The 22,104-nt window shown below is 49.7% G+C and overlaps 1 protein-coding gene across 1 annotated transcript in view; it reads right to left on the bottom strand.

The window, feature by feature from the left end:
- The window catches only part of snd1 (staphylococcal nuclease and tudor domain containing 1), a 1,067,139-nt gene extending 1,049,477 nt beyond the window's left edge, over positions 1-17,662 (bottom strand). The window contains exon 1 of the mRNA XM_070897262.1: positions 17,527-17,662. Within this exon, the coding sequence (XP_070753363.1) occupies positions 17,527-17,607 (81 nt within the window). The 5' untranslated portion in view covers positions 17,608-17,662. The remainder of the gene's footprint in view (positions 1-17,526) is intronic.
- Between the last annotated feature and the right edge of the window lie 4,442 nt (positions 17,663-22,104).

Genomic DNA, 22,104 nt, shown 5'->3' with positions numbered 1-22,104 from the left:
GGGGGACAGAGAGAGAGAGACGGGGGGGACAGAGAGAGAGAGACGGGGGGGACAGAGAGAGAGAGACGGGGGGGACAGAGAGAGAGAGACGGGGGGGACAGAGAGAGAGAGACGGGGGGGACAGAGAGAGAGAGACGGGGGGGACAGAGAGAGAGACGGGGGGGACAGAGAGAGAGACGGGGGGGACAGAGAGAGAGACGGGGGGGACAGAGAGAGAGACGGGGGGGACAGAGAGAGAGACGGGGGGGACAGAGAGAGAGACGGGGGGGACAGAGAGAGAGACGGGGGGGACAGAGAGAGAGACGGGGGGGACAGAGAGAGAGACGGGGGGGACAGAGAGAGAGACGGGGGGGACAGAGAGAGAGACGGGGGGGACAGAGAGAGAGACGGGGGGACAGAGAGAGAGACGGGGGGGACAGAGAGAGAGACGGGGGGGACAGAGAGAGAGACGGGGGGGACAGAGAGAGAGACGGGGGGGACAGAGAGAGAGACGGGGGGGACAGAGAGAGAGACGGGGGGGGACAGAGAGAGAGACGGGGGGGACAGAGAGAGAGACGGGGGGGACAGAGAGAGAGACGGGGGGGACAGAGAGAGAGACGGGGGGGACAGAGAGAGAGACGGGGGGGACAGAGAGAGAGACGGGGGGGACAGAGAGAGAGACGGGGGGGACAGAGAGAGAGACGGGGGGGACAGAGAGAGAGACGGGGGGGACAGAGAGAGAGACGGGGGGGACAGAGAGAGAGACGGGGGGGACAGAGAGAGAGACGGGGGGGACAGAGAGAGAGACGGGGGGGACAGAGAGAGAGACGGGGGGGACAGAGAGAGAGACGGGGGGGACAGAGAGAGAGACGGGGGGGACAGAGAGAGAGACGGGGGGGACAGAGAGAGAGACGGGGGGGACAGAGAGAGAGACGGGGGGGACAGAGAGAGAGACGGGGGGGACAGAGAGAGAGACGGGGGGGACAGAGAGAGAGACGGGGGGGACAGAGAGAGAGACGGGGGGGACAGAGAGAGAGACGGGGGGGACAGAGAGAGAGACGGGGGGGACAGAGAGAGAGACGGGGGGGACAGAGAGAGAGACGGGGGGGACAGAGAGAGAGACGGGGGGGACAGAGAGAGAGACGGGGGGGACAGAGAGAGAGACGGGGGGGACAGAGAGAGAGACGGGGGGGACAGAGAGAGAGACGGGGGGGACAGAGAGAGAGACGGGGGGGACAGAGAGAGAGACGGGGGGGACAGAGAGAGAGACGGGGGGGACAGAGAGAGAGACGGGGGGGACAGAGAGAGAGACGGGGGGGACAGAGAGAGAGACGGGGGGGACAGAGAGAGAGACGGGGGGGACAGAGAGAGAGACGGGGGGGACAGAGAGAGAGACGGGGGGGACAGAGAGAGAGACGGGGGGGACAGAGAGAGAGACGGGGGGGACAGAGAGAGAGACGGGGGGGACAGAGAGAGAGACGGGGGGGACAGAGAGAGAGACGGGGGGGACAGAGAGAGAGACGGGGGGGACAGAGAGAGAGACGGGGGGGACAGAGAGAGAGACGGGGGGGACAGAGAGAGAGACGGGGGGGACAGAGAGAGAGACGGGGGGGACAGAGAGAGAGACGGGGGGGACAGAGAGAGAGACGGGGGGGACAGAGAGAGAGACGGGGGGGACAGAGAGAGAGACGGGGGGGACAGAGAGAGAGACGGGGGGGACAGAGAGAGAGACGGGGGGGACAGAGAGAGAGACGGGGGGGACAGAGAGAGAGACGGGGGGGACAGAGAGAGAGACGGGGGGGACAGAGAGAGAGACGGGGGGGACAGAGAGAGAGACGGGGGGGACAGAGAGAGAGACGGGGGGGACAGAGAGAGAGACGGGGGGGACAGAGAGAGAGACGGGGGGGACAGAGAGAGAGACGGGGGGGACAGAGAGAGAGACGGGGGGGACAGAGAGAGAGACGGGGGGGACAGAGAGAGAGACGGGGGGGACAGAGAGAGAGACGGGGGGGACAGAGAGAGAGACGGGGGGGACAGAGAGAGAGACGGGGGGGACAGAGAGAGAGACGGGGGGGACAGAGAGAGAGACGGGGGGGACAGAGAGAGAGACGGGGGGGACAGAGAGAGAGACGGGGGGGACAGAGAGAGAGACGGGGGGGACAGAGAGAGAGACGGGGGGGACAGAGAGAGAGACGGGGGGGACAGAGAGAGAGACGGGGGGGACAGAGAGAGAGACGGGGGGGACAGAGAGAGAGACGGGGGGGACAGAGAGAGAGACGGGGGGGACAGAGAGAGAGACGGGGGGGACAGAGAGAGAGACGGGGGGGACAGAGAGAGAGACGGGGGGGACAGAGAGAGAGACGGGGGGGACAGAGAGAGAGACGGGGGGGACAGAGAGAGAGACGGGGGGGACAGAGAGAGAGACGGGGGGGACAGAGAGAGAGACGGGGGGGACAGAGAGAGAGACGGGGGGGACAGAGAGAGAGACGGGGGGGACAGAGAGAGAGACGGGGGGGACAGAGAGAGAGACGGGGGGGACAGAGAGAGAGACGGGGGGGACAGAGAGAGAGACGGGGGGGACAGAGAGAGAGACGGGGGGGACAGAGAGAGAGACGGGGGGGACAGAGAGAGAGACGGGGGGGACAGAGAGAGAGACGGGGGGGACAGAGAGAGAGACGGGGGGGACAGAGAGAGAGACGGGGGGGACAGAGAGAGAGACGGGGGGGACAGAGAGAGAGACGGGGGGGACAGAGAGAGAGACGGGGGGGACAGAGAGAGAGACGGGGGGGACAGAGAGAGAGACGGGGGGGACAGAGAGAGAGACGGGGGGGACAGAGAGAGAGACGGGGGGGACAGAGAGAGAGACGGGGGGGACAGAGAGAGAGACGGGGGGGACAGAGAGAGAGACGGGGGGGACAGAGAGAGAGACGGGGGGGACAGAGAGAGAGACGGGGGGGACAGAGAGAGAGACGGGGGGGACAGAGAGAGAGACGGGGGGGACAGAGAGAGAGACGGGGGGGACAGAGAGAGAGACGGGGGGGACAGAGAGAGAGACGGGGGGGACAGAGAGAGAGACGGGGGGGACAGAGAGAGAGACGGGGGGGACAGAGAGAGAGACGGGGGGGACAGAGAGAGAGACGGGGGGGACAGAGAGAGAGACGGGGGGGACAGAGAGAGAGACGGGGGGGACAGAGAGAGAGACGGGGGGGACAGAGAGAGAGACGGGGGGGACAGAGAGAGAGACGGGGGGGACAGAGAGAGAGACGGGGGGGACAGAGAGAGAGACGGGGGGGACAGAGAGAGAGACGGGGGGGACAGAGAGAGAGACGGGGGGGACAGAGAGAGAGACGGGGGGGACAGAGAGAGAGACGGGGGGGACAGAGAGAGAGACGGGGGGGACAGAGAGAGAGACGGGGGGGACAGAGAGAGAGACGGGGGGGGACAGAGAGAGAGACGGGGGGGGACAGAGAGAGAGAGATGGGGGGGGACAGAGAGAGAGACGGGGGGGACAGAGAGAGAGACGGGGGGGACAGAGAGAGAGACAGGGGGGACAGAGAGAGAGAGAGAGAGAGAGAAAGAGAGGGGGGGGACAGAGAGAGAGAGAGAGAGAGAGAGAGGAGGGGGACAGAGAGAGAGGGGAAGAGAGACGGGGAGAGAGAAAAACAGTGACAGAGAGAGAGATCCAGAAGTCACGACAGTCATTATTCACTTCATACCCAATAACCTATTAACAATCCACACACTGCCCCATCTATGGTGGTGGGGATGGGGTAAGGTCATGCACATGCGCTGATCTAAGAAGGGACTTTGGCTGGGGGAGGGATGCACTTGCAGTGGGGTAAGGCACTTCGGCTGGGGGAGGGATGAACTTGGACTGGGCTGAAATTGTAAAAATCGCTTCCCATTCCCTATAAATCCTACTGTTAAGCTCTCAGCAGCCTTTTATCAAATACTCCCATTTTCAAAACGGCATCCTTACCATCCGCTTAAGATCGGCTAAGATCAGGTAAGACCTTACTTTTCAGGATGGTATTTAGGGCAGGCAGTAAATGGATCCTAGTCATCAAACTTGCGATTTTGGGGCCGTGAGCAGTAATAGATTTTTTTTTGATCAAATTCGCATTTCCGAGTGGTAAGTGGGCAATAATATGAATTTCCAGCCCTAGGGGAACCTGGAGTCTAATGAAAATTAGAAACTTAAAGATATTAGTCTTCGTAAAGAAATAGTACTAGAGAATTTAATGGGATTAAAAGCTGATTAATCCCCTGGACCTGGTAGCCTACAATCTAGGGTTTTAAAAGAGGTCACTGCAGAACGATAGCACAGAGGCTATGAGAACACCATAGTGACTAGGAGAATGGCACACCCAGCCCGGTCGACCCTGCAAAGTCCTCCTCACGAACATCTGGGGACATGCCAAAATTGGGAGAGCTGTCCCACAGACTAGTCAAGCAACAGCTTCAGTCACACTCAATCACACATTTTCAACAAATGTCCCAGACTCCTCTATCACCATCCCTGGGTATGTCCTGTCCCACCAGCAGGACAGACGCACCACAGGTGGCAGCTCAGTGGTATACAGTCGGGACAGAGTGGTCCTAGGAGTCCTCAACATTGACTCCGGACCACATGAAGTCTCGTGCTTCAGGCCAAGCATGGGCAAGGAAACCTCATTCCTGATTACCACCTCCTTCCCTCAGCTGATGAATTAATACTCCTCCATGTTGCACACACTTGGAAGAGCACTGAGTGTAACAAGGGCACAGAATGTACTCTGGGTAGGGGACTTCAACGACCATCACCAACAGTGGCTCAGCAGCAACACTACTAACTAAGCTGGCCAAGTCGTGAAGGACATAGCTACCAGGCTGGGCATGCAGCAGGTGGTGAGAACACCAACAAGAGGGAAAAACCTAATTGATTTCGTCCTCACCAATCTAACTGTCACACATGCATCTGTCCATGATGGTAGCAGCGACCACCACAGACATTATGGAGACAAAGTCCCGTCTTCACACCCGAGGGCACCCTCCATGTGTCGTGTGGCATTACCACTGAGCTAAATGGGATAGATTCAGAACAAATCTAGCAGCTCAAAATTTGGCATCCGAGGTGCTGTGGGCCATCAGCAGCAGAATTGTATTCACCACGATCTGGAACTTCATAGCCTGGCATATCCCTCACCACCATTATCAAGCCAGGGGACCAACAGATGGCCCACAGCACCTGGTTCAATAAGGAGTGTAGAAGAGCATGCCAGAAGCAGCACCAGGCATACCTAAAACTGAGGTGCCAACCTGGGGAATTTGCAACACTGGACTACATGCATGCTAAACAGCGGAAGCAGTATGCTATAGACAAGGCTGAGCGATCCCATAATCAATGGATTAGATCAAAGCACTGCAGTCCTGCCACATCCAGTTGTTAATGATGGTGGGCCATTAAACAACTAACGGGAGGAGGCGGCTCCCAACCTCAAATGATGGCGGAGACCAGCACACGAGTGCAAAAGACAAGGCTGAAACGTTTGCATCCATCTTCAGCCAGAAGTGTCGAGTGGATGATCCATATTGGCCTCCTTCTGAAGCGCCCAGCATCACAGAAACCAGTCTTCAGCCAACTCGATTCACTCCGTGGTATGAAGAAACAGCCGAGCACAATGGATACAGCAAAGGCAATGAGCCCCAACACCCTGGCTGTCACGTTGAATAATTGTGCTCCAGAACTAGCCACGCCTCTAGCCAAGCTGTTCCAGTACAGCTGATCATCATAGGCAGTCCCTCGAAATCGAGGAAGACTTGGTTCCACTCAGTTCTCAGGTGGCGTACATTCCAATGTGGGAATTACAGTCTCCAATAGGTGAGGCAGACAGTGGTTGAAGGAAAGGGTGGGTGGGGAGCCTGGTTTGCTACATGCTCCTTCCTCTGTCTGCGCTGGATTTCTGCATGCTCTCGGTGACGAGACTAGAGGGTGCTCAGCGCCTTCCCGGATGCTCTTCCTCCATTTTGGGCGGTGTTGGGCCAGGGATTCCCAGATGCCGGTGGGGAGCTGCCTCGAACAGTGTCCAGAATCCCTACGGACAACAAATTGATCCTCCTCAGCGACTTCAACAGCAGAGTCGGTAAGGACACAGACCTCTGGGGAGATGTGATCGGCAGAGAGGGGGTAGGGAAAACCAACTCCAGTGGTACCCTGCTCCTGACAAAATGCCTAGGACATGACCTTGTCATCACCAACACCTTGTTCCGTCAGAGGGACAAGTACAAGGCATCATGGCAACACCCTCGCTCCAAGCACTGGCATCTGCTCGACTACGTCATCGCCCGACGAAAGACCGCAAGGACGTGCGCATAACCCGCGCCATGACAGGAGCAGACGACTGCTGGACGGACCACCACCTAATCTGCTCGTCATTATCAATATAACCCCGAAGCAGCGATGGCAACAGAAACAATGCCACAAGAAAAAGTACAGCTACAACACTGGCGTCTATCCGACCATGTGGAAAACTGCCCAAATATGTCCTAGCCACAAAAAGCAGGACAAATCCAATCTGTCTAATTACCGTGCCATTATTTTACTCTCAATTATCAGCAAAGTGATAGCCCTGTCAACGACAGGGCTATCAAGCAGCACTTACTCACCAACAACCTGCTCACCGTAACCCAGTTTAAGTTCCGCCAGGACCACTCTGCTCCAGACTTCATTACAGCCTTGGTCCATTACCATCATCATTGGCGGTCCCTCGAACGAGGATCACTTGCTTCCGTGAGTTCACAGATGTTTCGATGAAGGACCCGATGTTCCAGTCCTGAACTCCAATTAAGGGGGTGGAAGATGCCTGTGCGTGAATTTTTTTAGCGTGTGGTAACTGTTGCACACCAGCCACTACACAGGCTTGACAAGAGCTAGGCCTTTATCCAATGGCAAGGATTAACTATGACGACTGGAGACCTGCTCTGCTGCACAAACCTGGCGCGCACACATATCGCAGTGTGGGCTGGCCAGTGCTACCCCTGGCTCTTCTGGGCCCCGCACCCTTATCTGCCACGATTTCTCACCGCTCCTCCACCAATAGGCAAATGAGATTCAGGCCGGGTTTTGGACCTACGCCATTGTTTATGCATTCCCTGGGATCAATAATGCTACACCTCAACTCGCCACCTAATTAACTGCGTTCAATTCCTAATATCTTGCCTTTTGTGCATATGATTGAAGTATAAAGAACCTACTTGGATAAACAGACACCATATATTTGCGTACGCCATCAACAATCACGCACAACTTAACATGAATGCAAACATTGTGATTATGGTCCAGAGAGATTGCAAATTCAAATTCAACCATGGACAGTTGTGACACAGAACTCAACATTTGTAGCTGACTTAAAAAATTGTCCATTAATATTCTTCCAGGAAGGGAACCTGACACCCCACCTGTCCGACATGCGACTCAAGTCCCACACTAAGTGGTCGACTCTCGAGTGGCCCAACAGGTCGTTCAATTGTAGGAGGCGGCCCATCACCAACTTCTCAGGGCAACTGGGGATGGGAAATCAATGCAGGCTTGCTAATGTCTCACACACATCACAAAAACAAAAAGACAAATGGTTCTCGCCCGTCAGAAATCTGTAAGGTGCTCCAGATAAGTTGGTCTGGGGTTTCCTTCATGCTCTGCTACAAGGTCCTATTCTACTCCGTAATTCTTACTGAGACCGTCCCAATGATAGTGATCCAATCTCTAGCACAGTCATCAGCTCTGAACGGGGAATGAGACTCGGGCAACCAAGCGCTTCCATGATTTATGCGCAAAATATCGGTTGTTTCCCTCAACTTTCTCTTCTCCCAGATCACATTTTGCACATTGTAGGTAATGGACAATCTCAGAAGAGAACGTGCAGAGGTACGAATCAGGGCTGATGAGCATTTTCTACTTTCAATGGAGATGTCTCTATAGCCATCACATCTTTTTCTATTTATTAGAAGGCAGTGGAAAGCAGCAAGCCAGGGTAAGAGTGGATACAAAAGGTTAGATGAATAATAGAATTTTACTAAAGCACAGATATCAGATCTTTCTTGTATGTAGAATGTATGATAGGGTACTTGGGATTGGACATGGTTCCATGGAAGGAGCTCGCTCAATGAACTGAATAGCCTTTTGGCATCCCATGTTATTCTTTGACCTTTCCAATTTTCTCCCTTCATGGCTGCTGGCAGGCCTCCAGCAGATCACCCAAGTGGCCATTTGATCACGGAGAAACAGAGCAGTCCATGGAGACTGGAATTCATTTATTCACAAGGTCAAAACAGCTGAATTCCAGCGATGAGGGGAGAGTGACTGCCCTTGACATCACGGCAACATTTGACCGAGTGTGACATCAAGGAGCACCAGTAAAACTGAAGTCAATGGGAATCAGGGCGAAAACTGTCCACTAGCTGGAGTCATACCCAGCACAAAGGAAGATGGTTGTGGTTGTTAGAGGTCAATTACCACAGCCCCAGGACATTCCTGCATGAGTTTTTCAGGGCCATCTCCTGGACCCAACCATCTTCAGCTGCTTCAAAGACCTTGCCGCCACCATAAGGTAAGAAGTGAGGGTTCACTGATTACTGCAGTGTTCAGTTCCATTCGCAAATCCTCAGCTAATGAAGTAGTCCATGCCCGCATGCAGCAAGATTTGGACATTCAGGCTTGGGCTGATAAGTGGCAACGTTCGCGCCATGCAAGTGCCAGGCAATCACTATCTCCAACAAGCGAGAGTCTCACCACTGCCCCATGACTTTCAATGGCATTGCCATCACCAACTCCCCCACCATCCTGGGGATCACCATTTACCAGAAACTTAACTGGACCAGCCACATAAATACTGTGGCACCAAGAGCAGGTCAGAGGCTGGGTCGTCTGCAGCGAGTGTCTCACCTCCTGACTCCCCAAAGCCTTTCCATCATCTACAAGGCACAAGTCAAGAGTGTGCTGGAACACTCGCCTGGATGAGTCTTCTTAGGCAGTTCCCCAGTGTCGAGGATGACTTGCTGCCATACTAAAATGAATTCCAAGGTGACTGATGAGACCAATGCGGGATCTACAGTCTGTCACAGGTGGGGCAGATGGTGGTTGGAGGGACGAGTGGGAGGGGTGCTTGATTTGTCATATGCTCCTTCTGCTGTTTGTATTTGACTTCCGCATGCTCCCGGCGAAGTGACTCGAAGTGTTCGGCACCTTCTCGGATGCTTCTCCTCCATTTTGAGCGGTCTTAGGTCAGGGATTCCCAAGAGTCGATGGGGATGTTAAATCTTTTCAAGGAAGCTGTGAGTGTTTCCTTGAAGCGTTTTCTCTGCCCTCCTGGGAGTCGCCTGCCATGACATAGCTCAGGGTAAAGTGCTTGTTTCGGGAGTCGAGTATCGGGCATGCGGGCAATGTGGCCCGTCCATCAGAACTAATCGAGCGTGGTCAATGTCTCGATGCTGGGGATGTTGGCCTGAGAGAGAACGCCGACGTTGGTCTGCCTATCCTGCCAATGAATTGCAGGATTTTGCGTAAGCAGCTCCAACACAAGAAGCTGGACACCATCCAGGACAAAGCAGCCTGCTTGATTGGCACCCCATCCACCACCTTAAACATTCACTCCCTCCACCACCAGTGCACCGCAGCTGCAGTGTACACCATCGACAAGATACACTGAGCCAAGGCTTCTTCAACAGCATCTCTCAAACCCGCGACCTCTACCACCTAGAAGGACATGGGCAGCAGGCGCATGGGAACGCCAGCATCTGCAAGTTCCCTTCCAAGTCACACAACATCCTGACTTGGAAATATATCGGCGTTGCTTCATCGTCGCTGGGTCAAAATCCAGGAACCCCCCTCCTTGTGGGAGAACCTTCACCACACAGACTGCAGCGGCTCATGGTGGCAGCTCACCACCACAAGAGCAATTAGGGATGGGCAATTAATTCTGCCCTTGCCAGCAATGCCCACATCCCAGGAACAAAAAAAAGATAGTGGATGCATTGGTGGTAATTTTCCAGAATTCTAGATTCTAGAACGGTCCCCGAAGATTGGAAGGTACCAAATGTAACCCCGCTATTTAAGAAAGGAGGAAGAGAGCAAACAGAGACCCATAGACCATTTAGCTTGACATCGGTAGGAGGGAAAATGCTAGAATCTATTCGGGACACGGCAATAGGGCACTTAGAAAATCATGTAATTGGGCAGAGCCAACATGGATTTATTAAAGGAAAATCGCGTTTGACAAATAGAGTTTTTGGGGTTGTAACTAGCAGGGTAGATAAGGGGGAACCAATGGATGTTGTGTATTTGGATTTTCAGAAAGCATTTTGATAAGTGCCACTAGAGGTTATTTCACAAAATTAGGGCTCATGGGATTGGAGATAATATATTAGCATGGATTGAGAATTGGGTAACAGAGAGAAAACAGAAGTAATAAACAGGTAATTGTTTGGGATGACAGGCTGTAACTAGTGGGGTATCGCAATTATCAGCGCTTGAGCCTCAGCTATTTACAATTTATATCAATGACTTAAGGGAACAAATGCAATGTATCCAAGTTTGCTCCCGATACAAAGCTAGGTGGGAATGTAAGTTGTGAGGAGGCAGCAAAGAGGCTGCAAAGTGAGTGGGCAAGAACATGGCAGATGCAATATAATGCGAAGAAATGTGAAGTTATCCACCTTGGCTGGAAAAATAGAAAAGCAGATTATTTTTAAAATAAAAATAGACTTGCATTGATGTAGTGCCTTTCACAACCATCGGACGTCTCAAAGCGCTTTAGAGCCAATGAAGTACTTTTGGAGTGTCGTCACTGTTGAAATGTGGGAAATGCAGCAGCCAACCTGCGCACAGCAAGCTCCCACAAACAGCAATGTGATAATGACCAGATAATCTGTTTTGTTATGTTGATTGAGGGATAAATATTGGCCAGGACACCAGGCATAACTTCCCTACTCTTCTTCGAAATAGTGCCACAAGATCTTTTACGTCCACCTGAGGGCAGACGGGGCCTCAGTTTAACGTCTCAACCGAAAGACGGCAACTCGACTGTGCAGCAGTCCCTCAGCACTGCACTGGAGTGTCAACCCCGATTTTGGAGAGAGATTGCTAAATGTTGTTTATGCAGAGGGACCTGGGTGTTCTTGTACACAAGTCATTGAAGGTTAATATGCAGGTATAGCAAGTTATTTGGAAAGCAAATGGTATGTTATCCTTTATGACAAAATGATTGGAGTACAAGAGTAAAGAAATCTTACAATTATATAGGGTCTTGGTGAGATCACACCTGGAGTACTGGGTACAGTTTTGGTATCCTCACCCAAGGAAGGATATACTTGCCTTAAGGGAGTGCAACAAAGTTTCACCACACTGATTCCAGGGGTGGGAGGACTGTCTTACGAGGAGCAATTGAGAAGACAATGCCTATATACCCTGGAATTAGAATAATGAAGGGTAATCTCATTAAATCATAAAATTCCTGCAGGACTCAACAGGGTAGATGCTGGGAGGACGTTTCCTCTGGCTGGGAAATTTAGAACTAGGGGGTCAGTCTCAGAATAAGGGGTCGGCCATTTAGGATTGAGATGAGGAGGAATTTCTTCTCGCAAAGGGTTATGGATCTTTGGAATGCTCGACCCCAAAGGGCAGTGGAAGCTCCGTCGTTGAGTATATTCAAGACAGATCAATAGAATTTTGGATATGGGGATAGGGCGGGAAGGTGGTGTTGAGGGAGAAGATCAGACATGATCTTATTGAATGGCAGAACAAGCTAGAGGGACAGAGTGGCCTACTCCTGATCCTATTTCTTATGTTCTTACATTCAAAACTCCCTGCAATAAAAGCTAATATGTCATTTTGTAGTACACGCTCCTGAGTCAGAAGGTTGTGGGTTCAAGTCCCATTTCAGGGACTTGAGCACATAAATTTAGGCTGACACTCCAGTGCAGTACTGAGAGTATGCTCGGAGGTGCCGTCCTTTGGATGCGACATTAAATCGAGGCACCGCCTGCTCTCAGGTGGACGTAAAAGATCCCATGGCACTATTTCAAAGAAGAGCAGGGGAGTTATCCCCGGTGTCCTCACCAATATTTATCCCTCAACCAACATAACAAAAACAGATGATCCGGTCATTATCACATTGCTGTCTGTGGGAGCTTGCTGTGCACAAATTGGGTGCTGTGTTTCCCACATTGGCTGTAAAGCACTCCATTGGCTGTAAAGCGCTAAGATGTCCAGTGGTCGTGAAAGGCGCTATATAACTGCAAGTCTTTCTTCTTTACGGCAACTGCATTTTAACTCTGTGATTTATGTACAAGGACACCCAAATCTCTCTGCATTTTAAAAAATAGTCTACGTTTCTATTCTTCCTACCAAAATAAATAATTTCACATTTCCCCACATTATACTCCATCTGCCACCTTCTTGTCTACCCACTTAACCTGTCTATTTCCATTTGTAGGCACGTTGCATCCTCCTCACAGCTTACTTGCTCACGAAGAACACCACTTAGAAAAAGCACTAAGATTACAAAGCCACAGAATGTACTCTGGGTTGGTGACTTGAGTGCATCAACAAGTGGCTTGGTAGCACCAATACTGACTGAGCTAGCGGAGTCCTGAAGGATATAGCAGCCAGACTAGGCCTGCGGCAAGTGGTGAGAACCAACATGAGGGAAAACCCTAATTGACCTAGTCCTCAAATCGACCTGTCACAGATGCATCTCTCCATGACAGCATTGGTAGGAGCGACCACAGTCCTCGTGGAGCCAATGCCCCATCTTCACACTGAGGACACTCTCCAACGTGCTGTGTGGCACTATCACGGTGCTAAATGAGATAGAATCTGAACAGATCTAGCAGCTCAAAACAGGGCAGCCATGAGGCCATGAGCAGCAGCAGAATTGTATTCCACCACAATCTGTAACTTCGTGACCTGGCATATTCCTTACTCTACTGTTACCATCAAACCAGGGGATCAACCCTGGCTCAATGAGTGTAAAAGAGCATGCCAGGAGCAGCACCAAGCTTATCGAAAGTGAGGTGCCAACCTGGTGATGGTACAACACAAGACATACATGCTAAACAGCAGAAACAGCATGCTCCAGACAGAGCTAAGCGATCCCACAACCAACGGATCAGAACAAAGTTTTGCATTCCTCCTACATCCAGTCATGAACGGTGGTGGCCAATTAAACAAACGGGAGGGGAAGGCTCCATGAACATCCCCATCCTGAATGATGGTGAAGCCCAGTACACAAGTACAAAAGACAAGGCTGAAGCATTTGCAACCATCCCCAGCCAAAAGTACCTAGAGGATGATCTAGCGCTGTCTCCTCTGGAGCTCTCCACCATCACAGAAACTAGTATTCAGTTAATATGATTCACTTCACATGATATCAAGAAACGGCTGAGAGCACTGGACACTGCAAAATCTGTAGCCCCAACACCATCCAGGCTGTAGTGCTGACGATATGCTCCAAAACAAGCCACACCTCTAGCCAAGCTGTTCTCGTACAGCTACAATGCTAGCATCTACTCGACAATGTGGAAAATTGCCCAGGTATGCAGGACAAATCCAATCCAGCCAATTACCACCCCTCAACCGACTCTCAATCATCGGTAAGTGATGGAAGAGGTCATCGACAGTGCTATCAAGCGACACTTACTCACCAATAACCTGTTCACCGATGCTCAGTTTGGGTTCCTCCAGGACCATTTGGCTCCAGACCTCATTAAAGCCTTGGTCCAAACATGGACAAAAGAGCTGAATTCCAGGGGTGAGGAGCAAGTGACTGCCCTTGACATTAAGGCAGCATTTGACCAAGTGTGCCATCAAGGAGCCCTAATAAAATTGAAGTCAATGGGAATCAGGGGGAAAACTCTCCACTGGACATAGGAAGATGGTTGCCAGTGATTGATCAGCTTAGCCCCAGGATATTGTTGCAGGAGTTCCTCAGGGCAGTGCCCTAGGCTCAATCATCTTCAGCTGCTTCATCAATGATCTACCCTCCATCACAAGGTTAATAATGGGAATGTTCACTGATGATTGCAGTGCTCAGTTCCATTTGCAACTCCTCAGATAATGAACCAGTCCGTGCCCGCAGGCAGCAAGACCTGGACAACATTCAGGCTTGGGTCGATAAGCGGCAAGTAACATTTGAGCCACACAAGTGCCAGGCAATGACCATCTCCAACAAGAGAGTGTCTAACCACCATGCCTTGACTTCCAATAGCACCACTGACTAGAAACTTAACTGCACTAGCCACACAAGTACCGTAGCTACAAGTGCAGGTCAGAGGTTGGGTATTCTACAAGTGACGCATCTCCTGACTCCCAAAGCCTTGCCACCATCTACAAGGCACAAATCAAGAGTGTGATGAATACTCTCCACTTGCCTGGATGAGCACAGCTCCAACACACAAGATGCTCAACACCATCCAGGACAAAGCAGCGCGCTTAATTGGCACCCCATCCACTACCTTAAACATTCCCTCCCTCCACAGCACACTGTGTCTGCAGTGTATACTATCTACAAGGTGCACTGCAGCAACTCGCCAAGGCTTCTTTGATAGCATCTCCCAAACCCGCGACCTCCACCACCTTGAAGGACAAGGGCAGCAGGTGCATGGGAACACCACCACTTCCAAGTTCCCCTCCCAAGTCACATATAATTCGGACTTGGAAATACATCATCGTTCCTTCATCGTCACTGGGTCAAAATCCTGGAACTCCCTCCCTAACAGCACTATGGGAGTTCCATCACCTCACGAACTGCAGCGGTTCAAGCAGGCGGCTCACTCCCACCTTCTTAAGGCAATTAGCGATGGGTAATAAATGCCAGCAACACTCACATCCCATGAATGACTGCTGACATCAAGCAAACTGGTCTATCGCCATTTCCTCTCTCTACTTTCTTGAATACCGTGGTTATATTTGCTATGTTCCAATCCATGGGGACCGTTCTAGAACTAGGGAATACTGGAAGATCAAAACCAATGCATCTATTAGACCCATGGCTCCCATTTATTTACATAAAATGTAACTTGTTTCTTTCATTCATATACGATAACAACCTCCCCCCAGTGATTTTGCACTTTATAGTCCTGGATTTCACACCTAGTTTCTAAAAGAAGAAAGACTTGGATTTATATAGCGCCTTTCACGACCACCGGACGTCTCAAAGCACTTTACAGCCAATGAAGTACTTTGGAATGTAGTCACTGTTGCAATGTAGGAAACGAAATAACTGAAGAACACGATTGAGCTCACTGCGGTATCTGGTCATAGAACAGCCCACTGTTGTCCAGGGTAAAACATTTAAATCCTATGGGCAATATCCTACAAGACTTTCATCCTGCTCCTTATCATTATCTATCATCATAGGCAGTCCCTCGGAATCGAGGAGGACTTGCTTCCACTCTTAACATGAGTTCTTAGGTGGCTGAACAGTCCAATACGAGAACCACAGACTCTGTCACAGGTGGGGCAGATAGTCGTTGATATATGGCTGGGGTGATGGGCAGGAGAAATCACTGTCTTGAAATAAAGTTACCAAGAGTAACTCTTCAATGAAATTTTAAAATTCTTTAAGCGTCAAAGACCTTAACACAATACTACCCAACCCACAAGTTGGGCAAGTTATGTAGAACTGCAATAACGCTTTGCTCTCACAGGTGAGACTATCACAAAAGCTTCAATATTACACCATAAGTACTACATACACTACTGCTCATCGATCATTAATACTTCGTTTTTTAAAATTATAGACTTGTCTAGATTTAGGTTTATCCTCCATTTCGTTTGGCAAGGAACCAAGTACATATTTGTGTGCCCACGTTTAACAGGATACCCATGGAGCGCATATGTTCCAACATTAGTATCAGCAGAATGACACTTTGGACAAACAATCATGAGAGAGAGAGTGGCTGCCCACCAATTCCTGACGTCTGGTATAACCATTCTGCAGAAACATTTGCCAATTTATTTTTTAAATAAATGGCCAAAGATTACCACTGACCCACTGCAATTCTAAGCCATAAAGCTCAGGATGTTCCCGGTTCAATCACCAGTCTGAGTCGATCAGAGTCAGACAGCAGATGATGTGTCAATCTTTTTTACAGCAGGGATCAGAGCCTCCAAGTTAAGAGGAAGAAAATCAGCCAAGATTCTTCCTCAATCAATATCTAGTGACTCCGACTGGAAAATGCACTTGTGGGCAAGGCAGCAATGAGCTGCACTGCCCCCGGACACTTGAGGTCAAGGCTAACATGACGAATGGGCAAGATATAGGCCAACATCTTTAATACCCTATCTCATGTAGGAGCATATCCCCACAGGAGTCTAAACCTTGGGGACAAGAAAACTGCAGGTGAAAAACTAAAGCCACAGAGCAACTGTGTAAATAAAACGTTTTTTTTTTCCAAAAATACATACACAGAGATCCATAGGGAACTGTTCAGTGTATGACATTAAAGATTTGAACAAAGCTAATTCTGTAGCCAGCTTCAGTGCATGGTATTACACGGTGCTGCTAACCAGTTCCAACTCACACGTTAGCCAGAATATTTTATTTATTTCTGCCACCCGCACCACAAAAAAAGAGAGCAGTAAATCAACTAATATAATCACGGGGAGGGGAAAGATTGCAGGGAAGACTCTGCATTTTAATTTAAAAAATACGTCTATACACACACCAAGGTCAGAGCTTACAAAGTGAAACCAAATGTACAGAACCTCTATGCTGGTTTTAACTGGTATAAAAATATAATAGAACAGATCCATTTGATCCCTCTTCCAAGATGAACATCGCTGAAAAAGGGTGATAGTGAAGTGTGCAACTCTCTCCCACCCGGCTTTAAAGTAACGGGTTACCTCTGATGAAGTTACATAAACAAATTGCTGAGTATTTTTCCTGAGACACTGCTCCTCATCCCTACTTTATAACTGATCGTTATGGACCTGGCTGGAACAGCCCCTTGTACCTTTCGCTCGCCCTACAGCTTACGTGGCTTATTCTGTTTCTCGGTTTCCCCTCTGACAAGGCGAGAAAACCTGGGAGCTTAACACCCCCGATACAGCCAAACACCGTTTATTTACACGGCTCTACTGCCTGCCCACTCGCCCGATGTGCTTCAGCTCTTTTCAACTGTCTCCATTGATCACCCCGAGCCTCCTCCGGAGCTTGTAGGGCAGCGGGAGTTACTCTCAGGGCTTCTCTTGCCCCCAACACCTGCACGCTCCTCGTCAGCCTTCGCAGATTCAAACCCCGAACTTTCCCGGTTACCAATGTTTACGGGGAATTTCAGGGTCTTTTTTTTTTTAAAACACCACTTTGGGGCCACACTTTGACACCCCGGACTTAGGCAGGGACAAGTCTCTGACGCTGAAGTTAATGTGTTCTCTTACTAACCACCATCACCCCCCACTCTTTTTGCAGACTCTTTGTCAACCGCTCCCCCCCCCCCCAAAGTCAGTCCATGGCACCACATTTATTCGTTTAATTTTTCCTGCCTCCCGCCCTGATAATGACGGCGTCTCACCAGCTTGACAATGCCTCGCTGGAGCGGTAGGGCCGGAGCCGCTGCCTGGCTTTGAGAAGGGGCCGGTGCTGCTGTCGCCATCGTGCCTGATCGTAGCCGTGAGTGAACCGGAAAGAGAAAACCTGCTCAGGCCCCGCGCGCTGTATATATAACGCGCGCCTCCAAGTGACTGCTTCCGGGGCGGGGGGGGGGGGGGAGTGATACGTCATGGTTACCAGGGAGACCGTTTCCGGGTTGAGAAGTTTGGGGAGGCCTAGGACACGTCAGCTCAAACGAGGGAGAGAGAGAGAGAGAGAGAGCGTGCGCGCGTGTGAGTGCTTTTCAAGGACTGGGATTAAGGGCCCGTTTCTTTTTCTTTAATGAGCAAGAGGTACATGCATCAACCAGACAAGTCTGTCAAATCTTATTCATTCCAAATCAGACTCAATGTCAGCGCTGGTTCAGTTAGCAGCACACTTGCCTCTGAATCAAAAATTGTGGGTTCAAGTCCCACTCCAGAGACTTGAGCACAGAAATCTAAGCTGACGCTCCCAGTGCAGTACTGAGGGAGTGCTGTACTGTCGGAGACGTTAAACCAAGGTCTACTCAAGTGGACGTAAAAGATCCCCGTGGCACTATTTAGAAGAAGCACCCTGATTATCCCTGGTGTCCTGGCCAATATTTATCTCTCAATCAACATCACTTAAAAAAACAGACTATCTGCTCATTATCACATTACTATTTGTGGGAGCTTCCTGTGCACAACCTGTCTGCCACATTTCCTACATTACAACATTGATTACACTTAAAAACTACTTAATTGTCTGCAAAGTGCTTTGGGACCTCCAGCTGCAGAAGTGCTAATCTTTCTTTTCACTAAGTGCATTGAAGCTGTGGATGCCCCCAAACAAATCTCTGCCATGATTGTGGTTTCTCTTGTGCCACCTCCTGTAGTTAGATGGCCATTGCCAGCCTTCCATTTACATAGGCCCAAATCTTGCTGTAGCAGGGAATCTGGCAGCGCGAGCTGTTTGCTACATTTACCTAAATTTTAATAATCTATGAAGAATGTATTACATGCAGGAATTAATTCAACAGTTTAAATAGTTCCTTTTCTGGGCTGGAGAAGTTGATTGGAAACACAAATAATGATCAGGTAATTAAAAGGGTACTTACACTGTTAGCTACCAGCTCTAACTTTCTGCGGCGAGTTTAAACCTGGGGAAGCTACAACACAGCGCTACATACATGCTAAACAATGTAAAAGCATGATACAGATAGAGCTAAGCAATCCCACAACCAACGGATCTAATCAAAGCTCTGCTGTCCTGCCACATCCAGTGAATGGTATTGGACAATTAAGCAACTAACTGGAGGAGAAGGCACCATTAACATCCCCATCCACAATGATGGCAGTGCCCAGCACGCGAGTGCATAAGACAAGGCTGAAGCATTTGCAACCATCTTCAGCCAGAAGTGCCGAGTGGATAATACATAGTGGCCTCCTCCTCAGGTCCTCACCATCACAGAAGCCCGTCTCCAGCCACATCGATTCACTCCACATGATATCAAGAAAACGGTTGAGCGCATTGGATACAGCAAAGCCTATGCACGCACGCACCCCCCCCCAGCCGATAACATCCTGGCTGTACTGCTGAAGACTTGTGCTCCAGAACTAGCCACACCTCTAGCCAAACTGTTCCAGTGCAGCTATAACACTGGCGCCGACCCGACAATGTGGAAAATTGCCCAGGTGGATCTTGTCCACAAAAAGCAGGACAAATCTAATCTGGCCAATTACCACTCCATCAGTCTCAATCATCAGCAAAGTGATGGAAGGAATCGTCAACTGTGCTATCAAGCGGCACTTACTCACCAATGACTTGCTCACCTGCTGAGTTTGGTTTCCACCAGAACCACTCGGCTCAAGACGTCATTACAGCCTTGGTCCAGATATGGATTAAGAGCTGAAGTCCAGAGGGGAGATGAGAGTGACTGCCCTTAACATCAAGGCAGCATTTGACCGAGTGGCATCAAGGTGCTGTAGTAAAATTGAAGTCAATGGGAATCAGGGGAAAAACACTTAAATGACTAGAGTCATACCTAGCACAGAGTCTCAATGTGAGGAGCATTCGTATAAGGTGGATGAATTGACTGCGCAGATAGCTGTTAACGGATATGATAATAAGAACATAAGAACATAAAAATTAGGAACAGGAGTAGGCCATCTAGCCCCTCGAGCCTGCTCCGCCATTCAATAAGATCATGGCTGATCTGGCCGTGGACTCAGCTCCACTTACCCGCCCGCTCCACGTAACCCTTAATTCCCTTATTCGTTAAAAATTTATCTATCTGTGACTTGAATACATTCAATGAGCTAGCCTCAACTGCTTCCTTGGGCAGGGAATTCCACAGATTCACAACCCTCTGGGAGAAGAAATTCCTTCTCAACTCTGTTTTAAATTGGCTCCCCCATATTTTGAGGCTGTGCCCCCTAGTTCTAGTCTCCCCGACCAGTGGAAACAACCTCTCCGCCTCTGTCTTGTCTATCCCTTTCATTATTTTAAATGTTTTTTTAAGATCACCCCTCATCCTTCTGAACTCCAACGAGTAAAGACCCAGTCTACTCAATCTATCATCATAAGGTAACCCCCTCATCTCCGGAATCAACGTAGTGAATTGTCTCTGTACCCCCTCCAAAGCCAGTATATCCTTCCTTAAGTAAGGTGACCAAAACTGCACGCAGTACTCCAGGTGCGGCCTTACCAATACCCTATACAGTTGCAGCAGGACCTCCCTGCTTTTGTACTCCATCCCTCTCGCAATGAAGGCCAACATTCCATTCTCCTTCCTGATTACCTGCTGCACCTGCAAACTAACTTTTTGGGATTCATGCACAAGGACCCCCAGGTCCCTCTGCACCGCAGCATATTGTAATTTCTCCCCATTTAAATAATATTCCCTTTTACTGTTTTTTTTCCCAAGATGGATGACCTCACACTTTCCGACATTGTATTCCATCTGCCAAACCTTAGCCCATTCGCTTAACCTATCCAAATTCTTTGCAGCCTCTCTGTGTCCTCTACACAACCCGCTTTCCCACTAATCTTTGTGTCATCTGCAAATTTTGTTACACTACACTCTGTCCCCTCTTCCAGGTCATCTATGTATATTGTAAACAATTGTGGTCCCAGCACCGATCCCTGTGGCACACCACTAATCACCGATTTCCAACCCGAAAAGGACCCATTTATCCCGACACTCTGCTTTCTGTTCGCCAGCCAATTCACTATCCATGCTAATACATTTCCTCTGACTCCGCGTACCTCTAACTTCTGCAGTAATCTTTTATGTGGCACCTTATCAAATGCCTTTTGGAAATCTAAATACACTGTGGATATCTGAACGGAATATATGGAATTAAGGACAGAAAAGTAAACGGGATATATGAAAATGTATAAGCCATGGAAGAATAGCTGGGAGAATGTCAGATTGCAAATAGTGCAACATCAGCATAGCTAACAGTCTGTCTCAAGGTTTCAAGTCACTAATCCTGCCAATAATATATAATTGTAACATGAAATACATCTGCAGAATTGCAAGGTCTCAGTAAATAGTCACACCATTAGATTGAAACATTTGGAGGCAATACTTGAGCTTTCAAGAAGAACATCTCATATAGATTGACTAATGAGTGGCTGAGTTAGACTGTCAATCCATTTGTATTTTGTTATCTGATTTCAAAACTGTATAACTATTAACGCTTTACGATGTAACTTCACCTATCCGTAGGGAGTGTGTACGCTCTATCCAGAGAGTATATCTTCTGTCTGATAGGTCTTACTGGCCGGTAATAAAGACTGCTTTGTTCAAAGCACAAGAGGTATTCGACTCAGTAATTTTACTGAACCAGATTGAAGTAAAAGAATCCAGGAATTAACATCCATCGGTACACCTCTATCCACCATGCTCGTTATATCCTCAAAGAATTCCAGTAAATTAGTTAAAACATGATTTCCTTTTCATGAATCCATGCTGCGTCTGCTTGATTGCACTATTCCTATCTAGATGTCCCGCTATTTCTTCCTTATGTAATGATGTAATTGCGATTACGAGACATGGCTCCAAGGTAACCAAGGCTGTGAACTAAACATCCAGGGGTATTCAATATTCAGGAAGGACAGACAAGAAGAAAAAGGAGGTGGTGTAGCGTTACTGGTTAAAGAGGAGATTAACCCAATAGTAAGGAAGGACATTAGCATGGATGATGTGGAATCTATATGGGTAGAGCTGCGAAACACCAAAGGGTATAAAACGTTAGTGGGAGTTGTGTACAGACCACCAAATCATAGTAGGGAGGTTGGGGATCGCATCAAACAGGAAATTAGGGACGCGTGCAATAAGGGTACAGCAGTTATCATGGCCGACTTTAATCTACATATTGATTGGGCTAACCAAACTGGTAGCAATACTGTGAGGGGGATTGCTGGAGTGCATAAGGGACGGTTTTCCAGACCAATATCTCAAGGAACCAACTAGAGAGCTGGCCATCCTAGACTGGGTCTTGTGTAACGAGAGAGGATTAATTAGCAGTCTGGT

This window comes from Pristiophorus japonicus, chromosome 13 (assembly GCF_044704955.1).
Source record: "Pristiophorus japonicus isolate sPriJap1 chromosome 13, sPriJap1.hap1, whole genome shotgun sequence".
Lineage (NCBI taxonomy): Eukaryota > Metazoa > Chordata > Chondrichthyes > Pristiophoridae > Pristiophorus > Pristiophorus japonicus.
The sequence above is the reverse complement of the archived record's forward strand: the minus strand, read 5'-3'. Positions and strand labels throughout refer to the sequence as shown.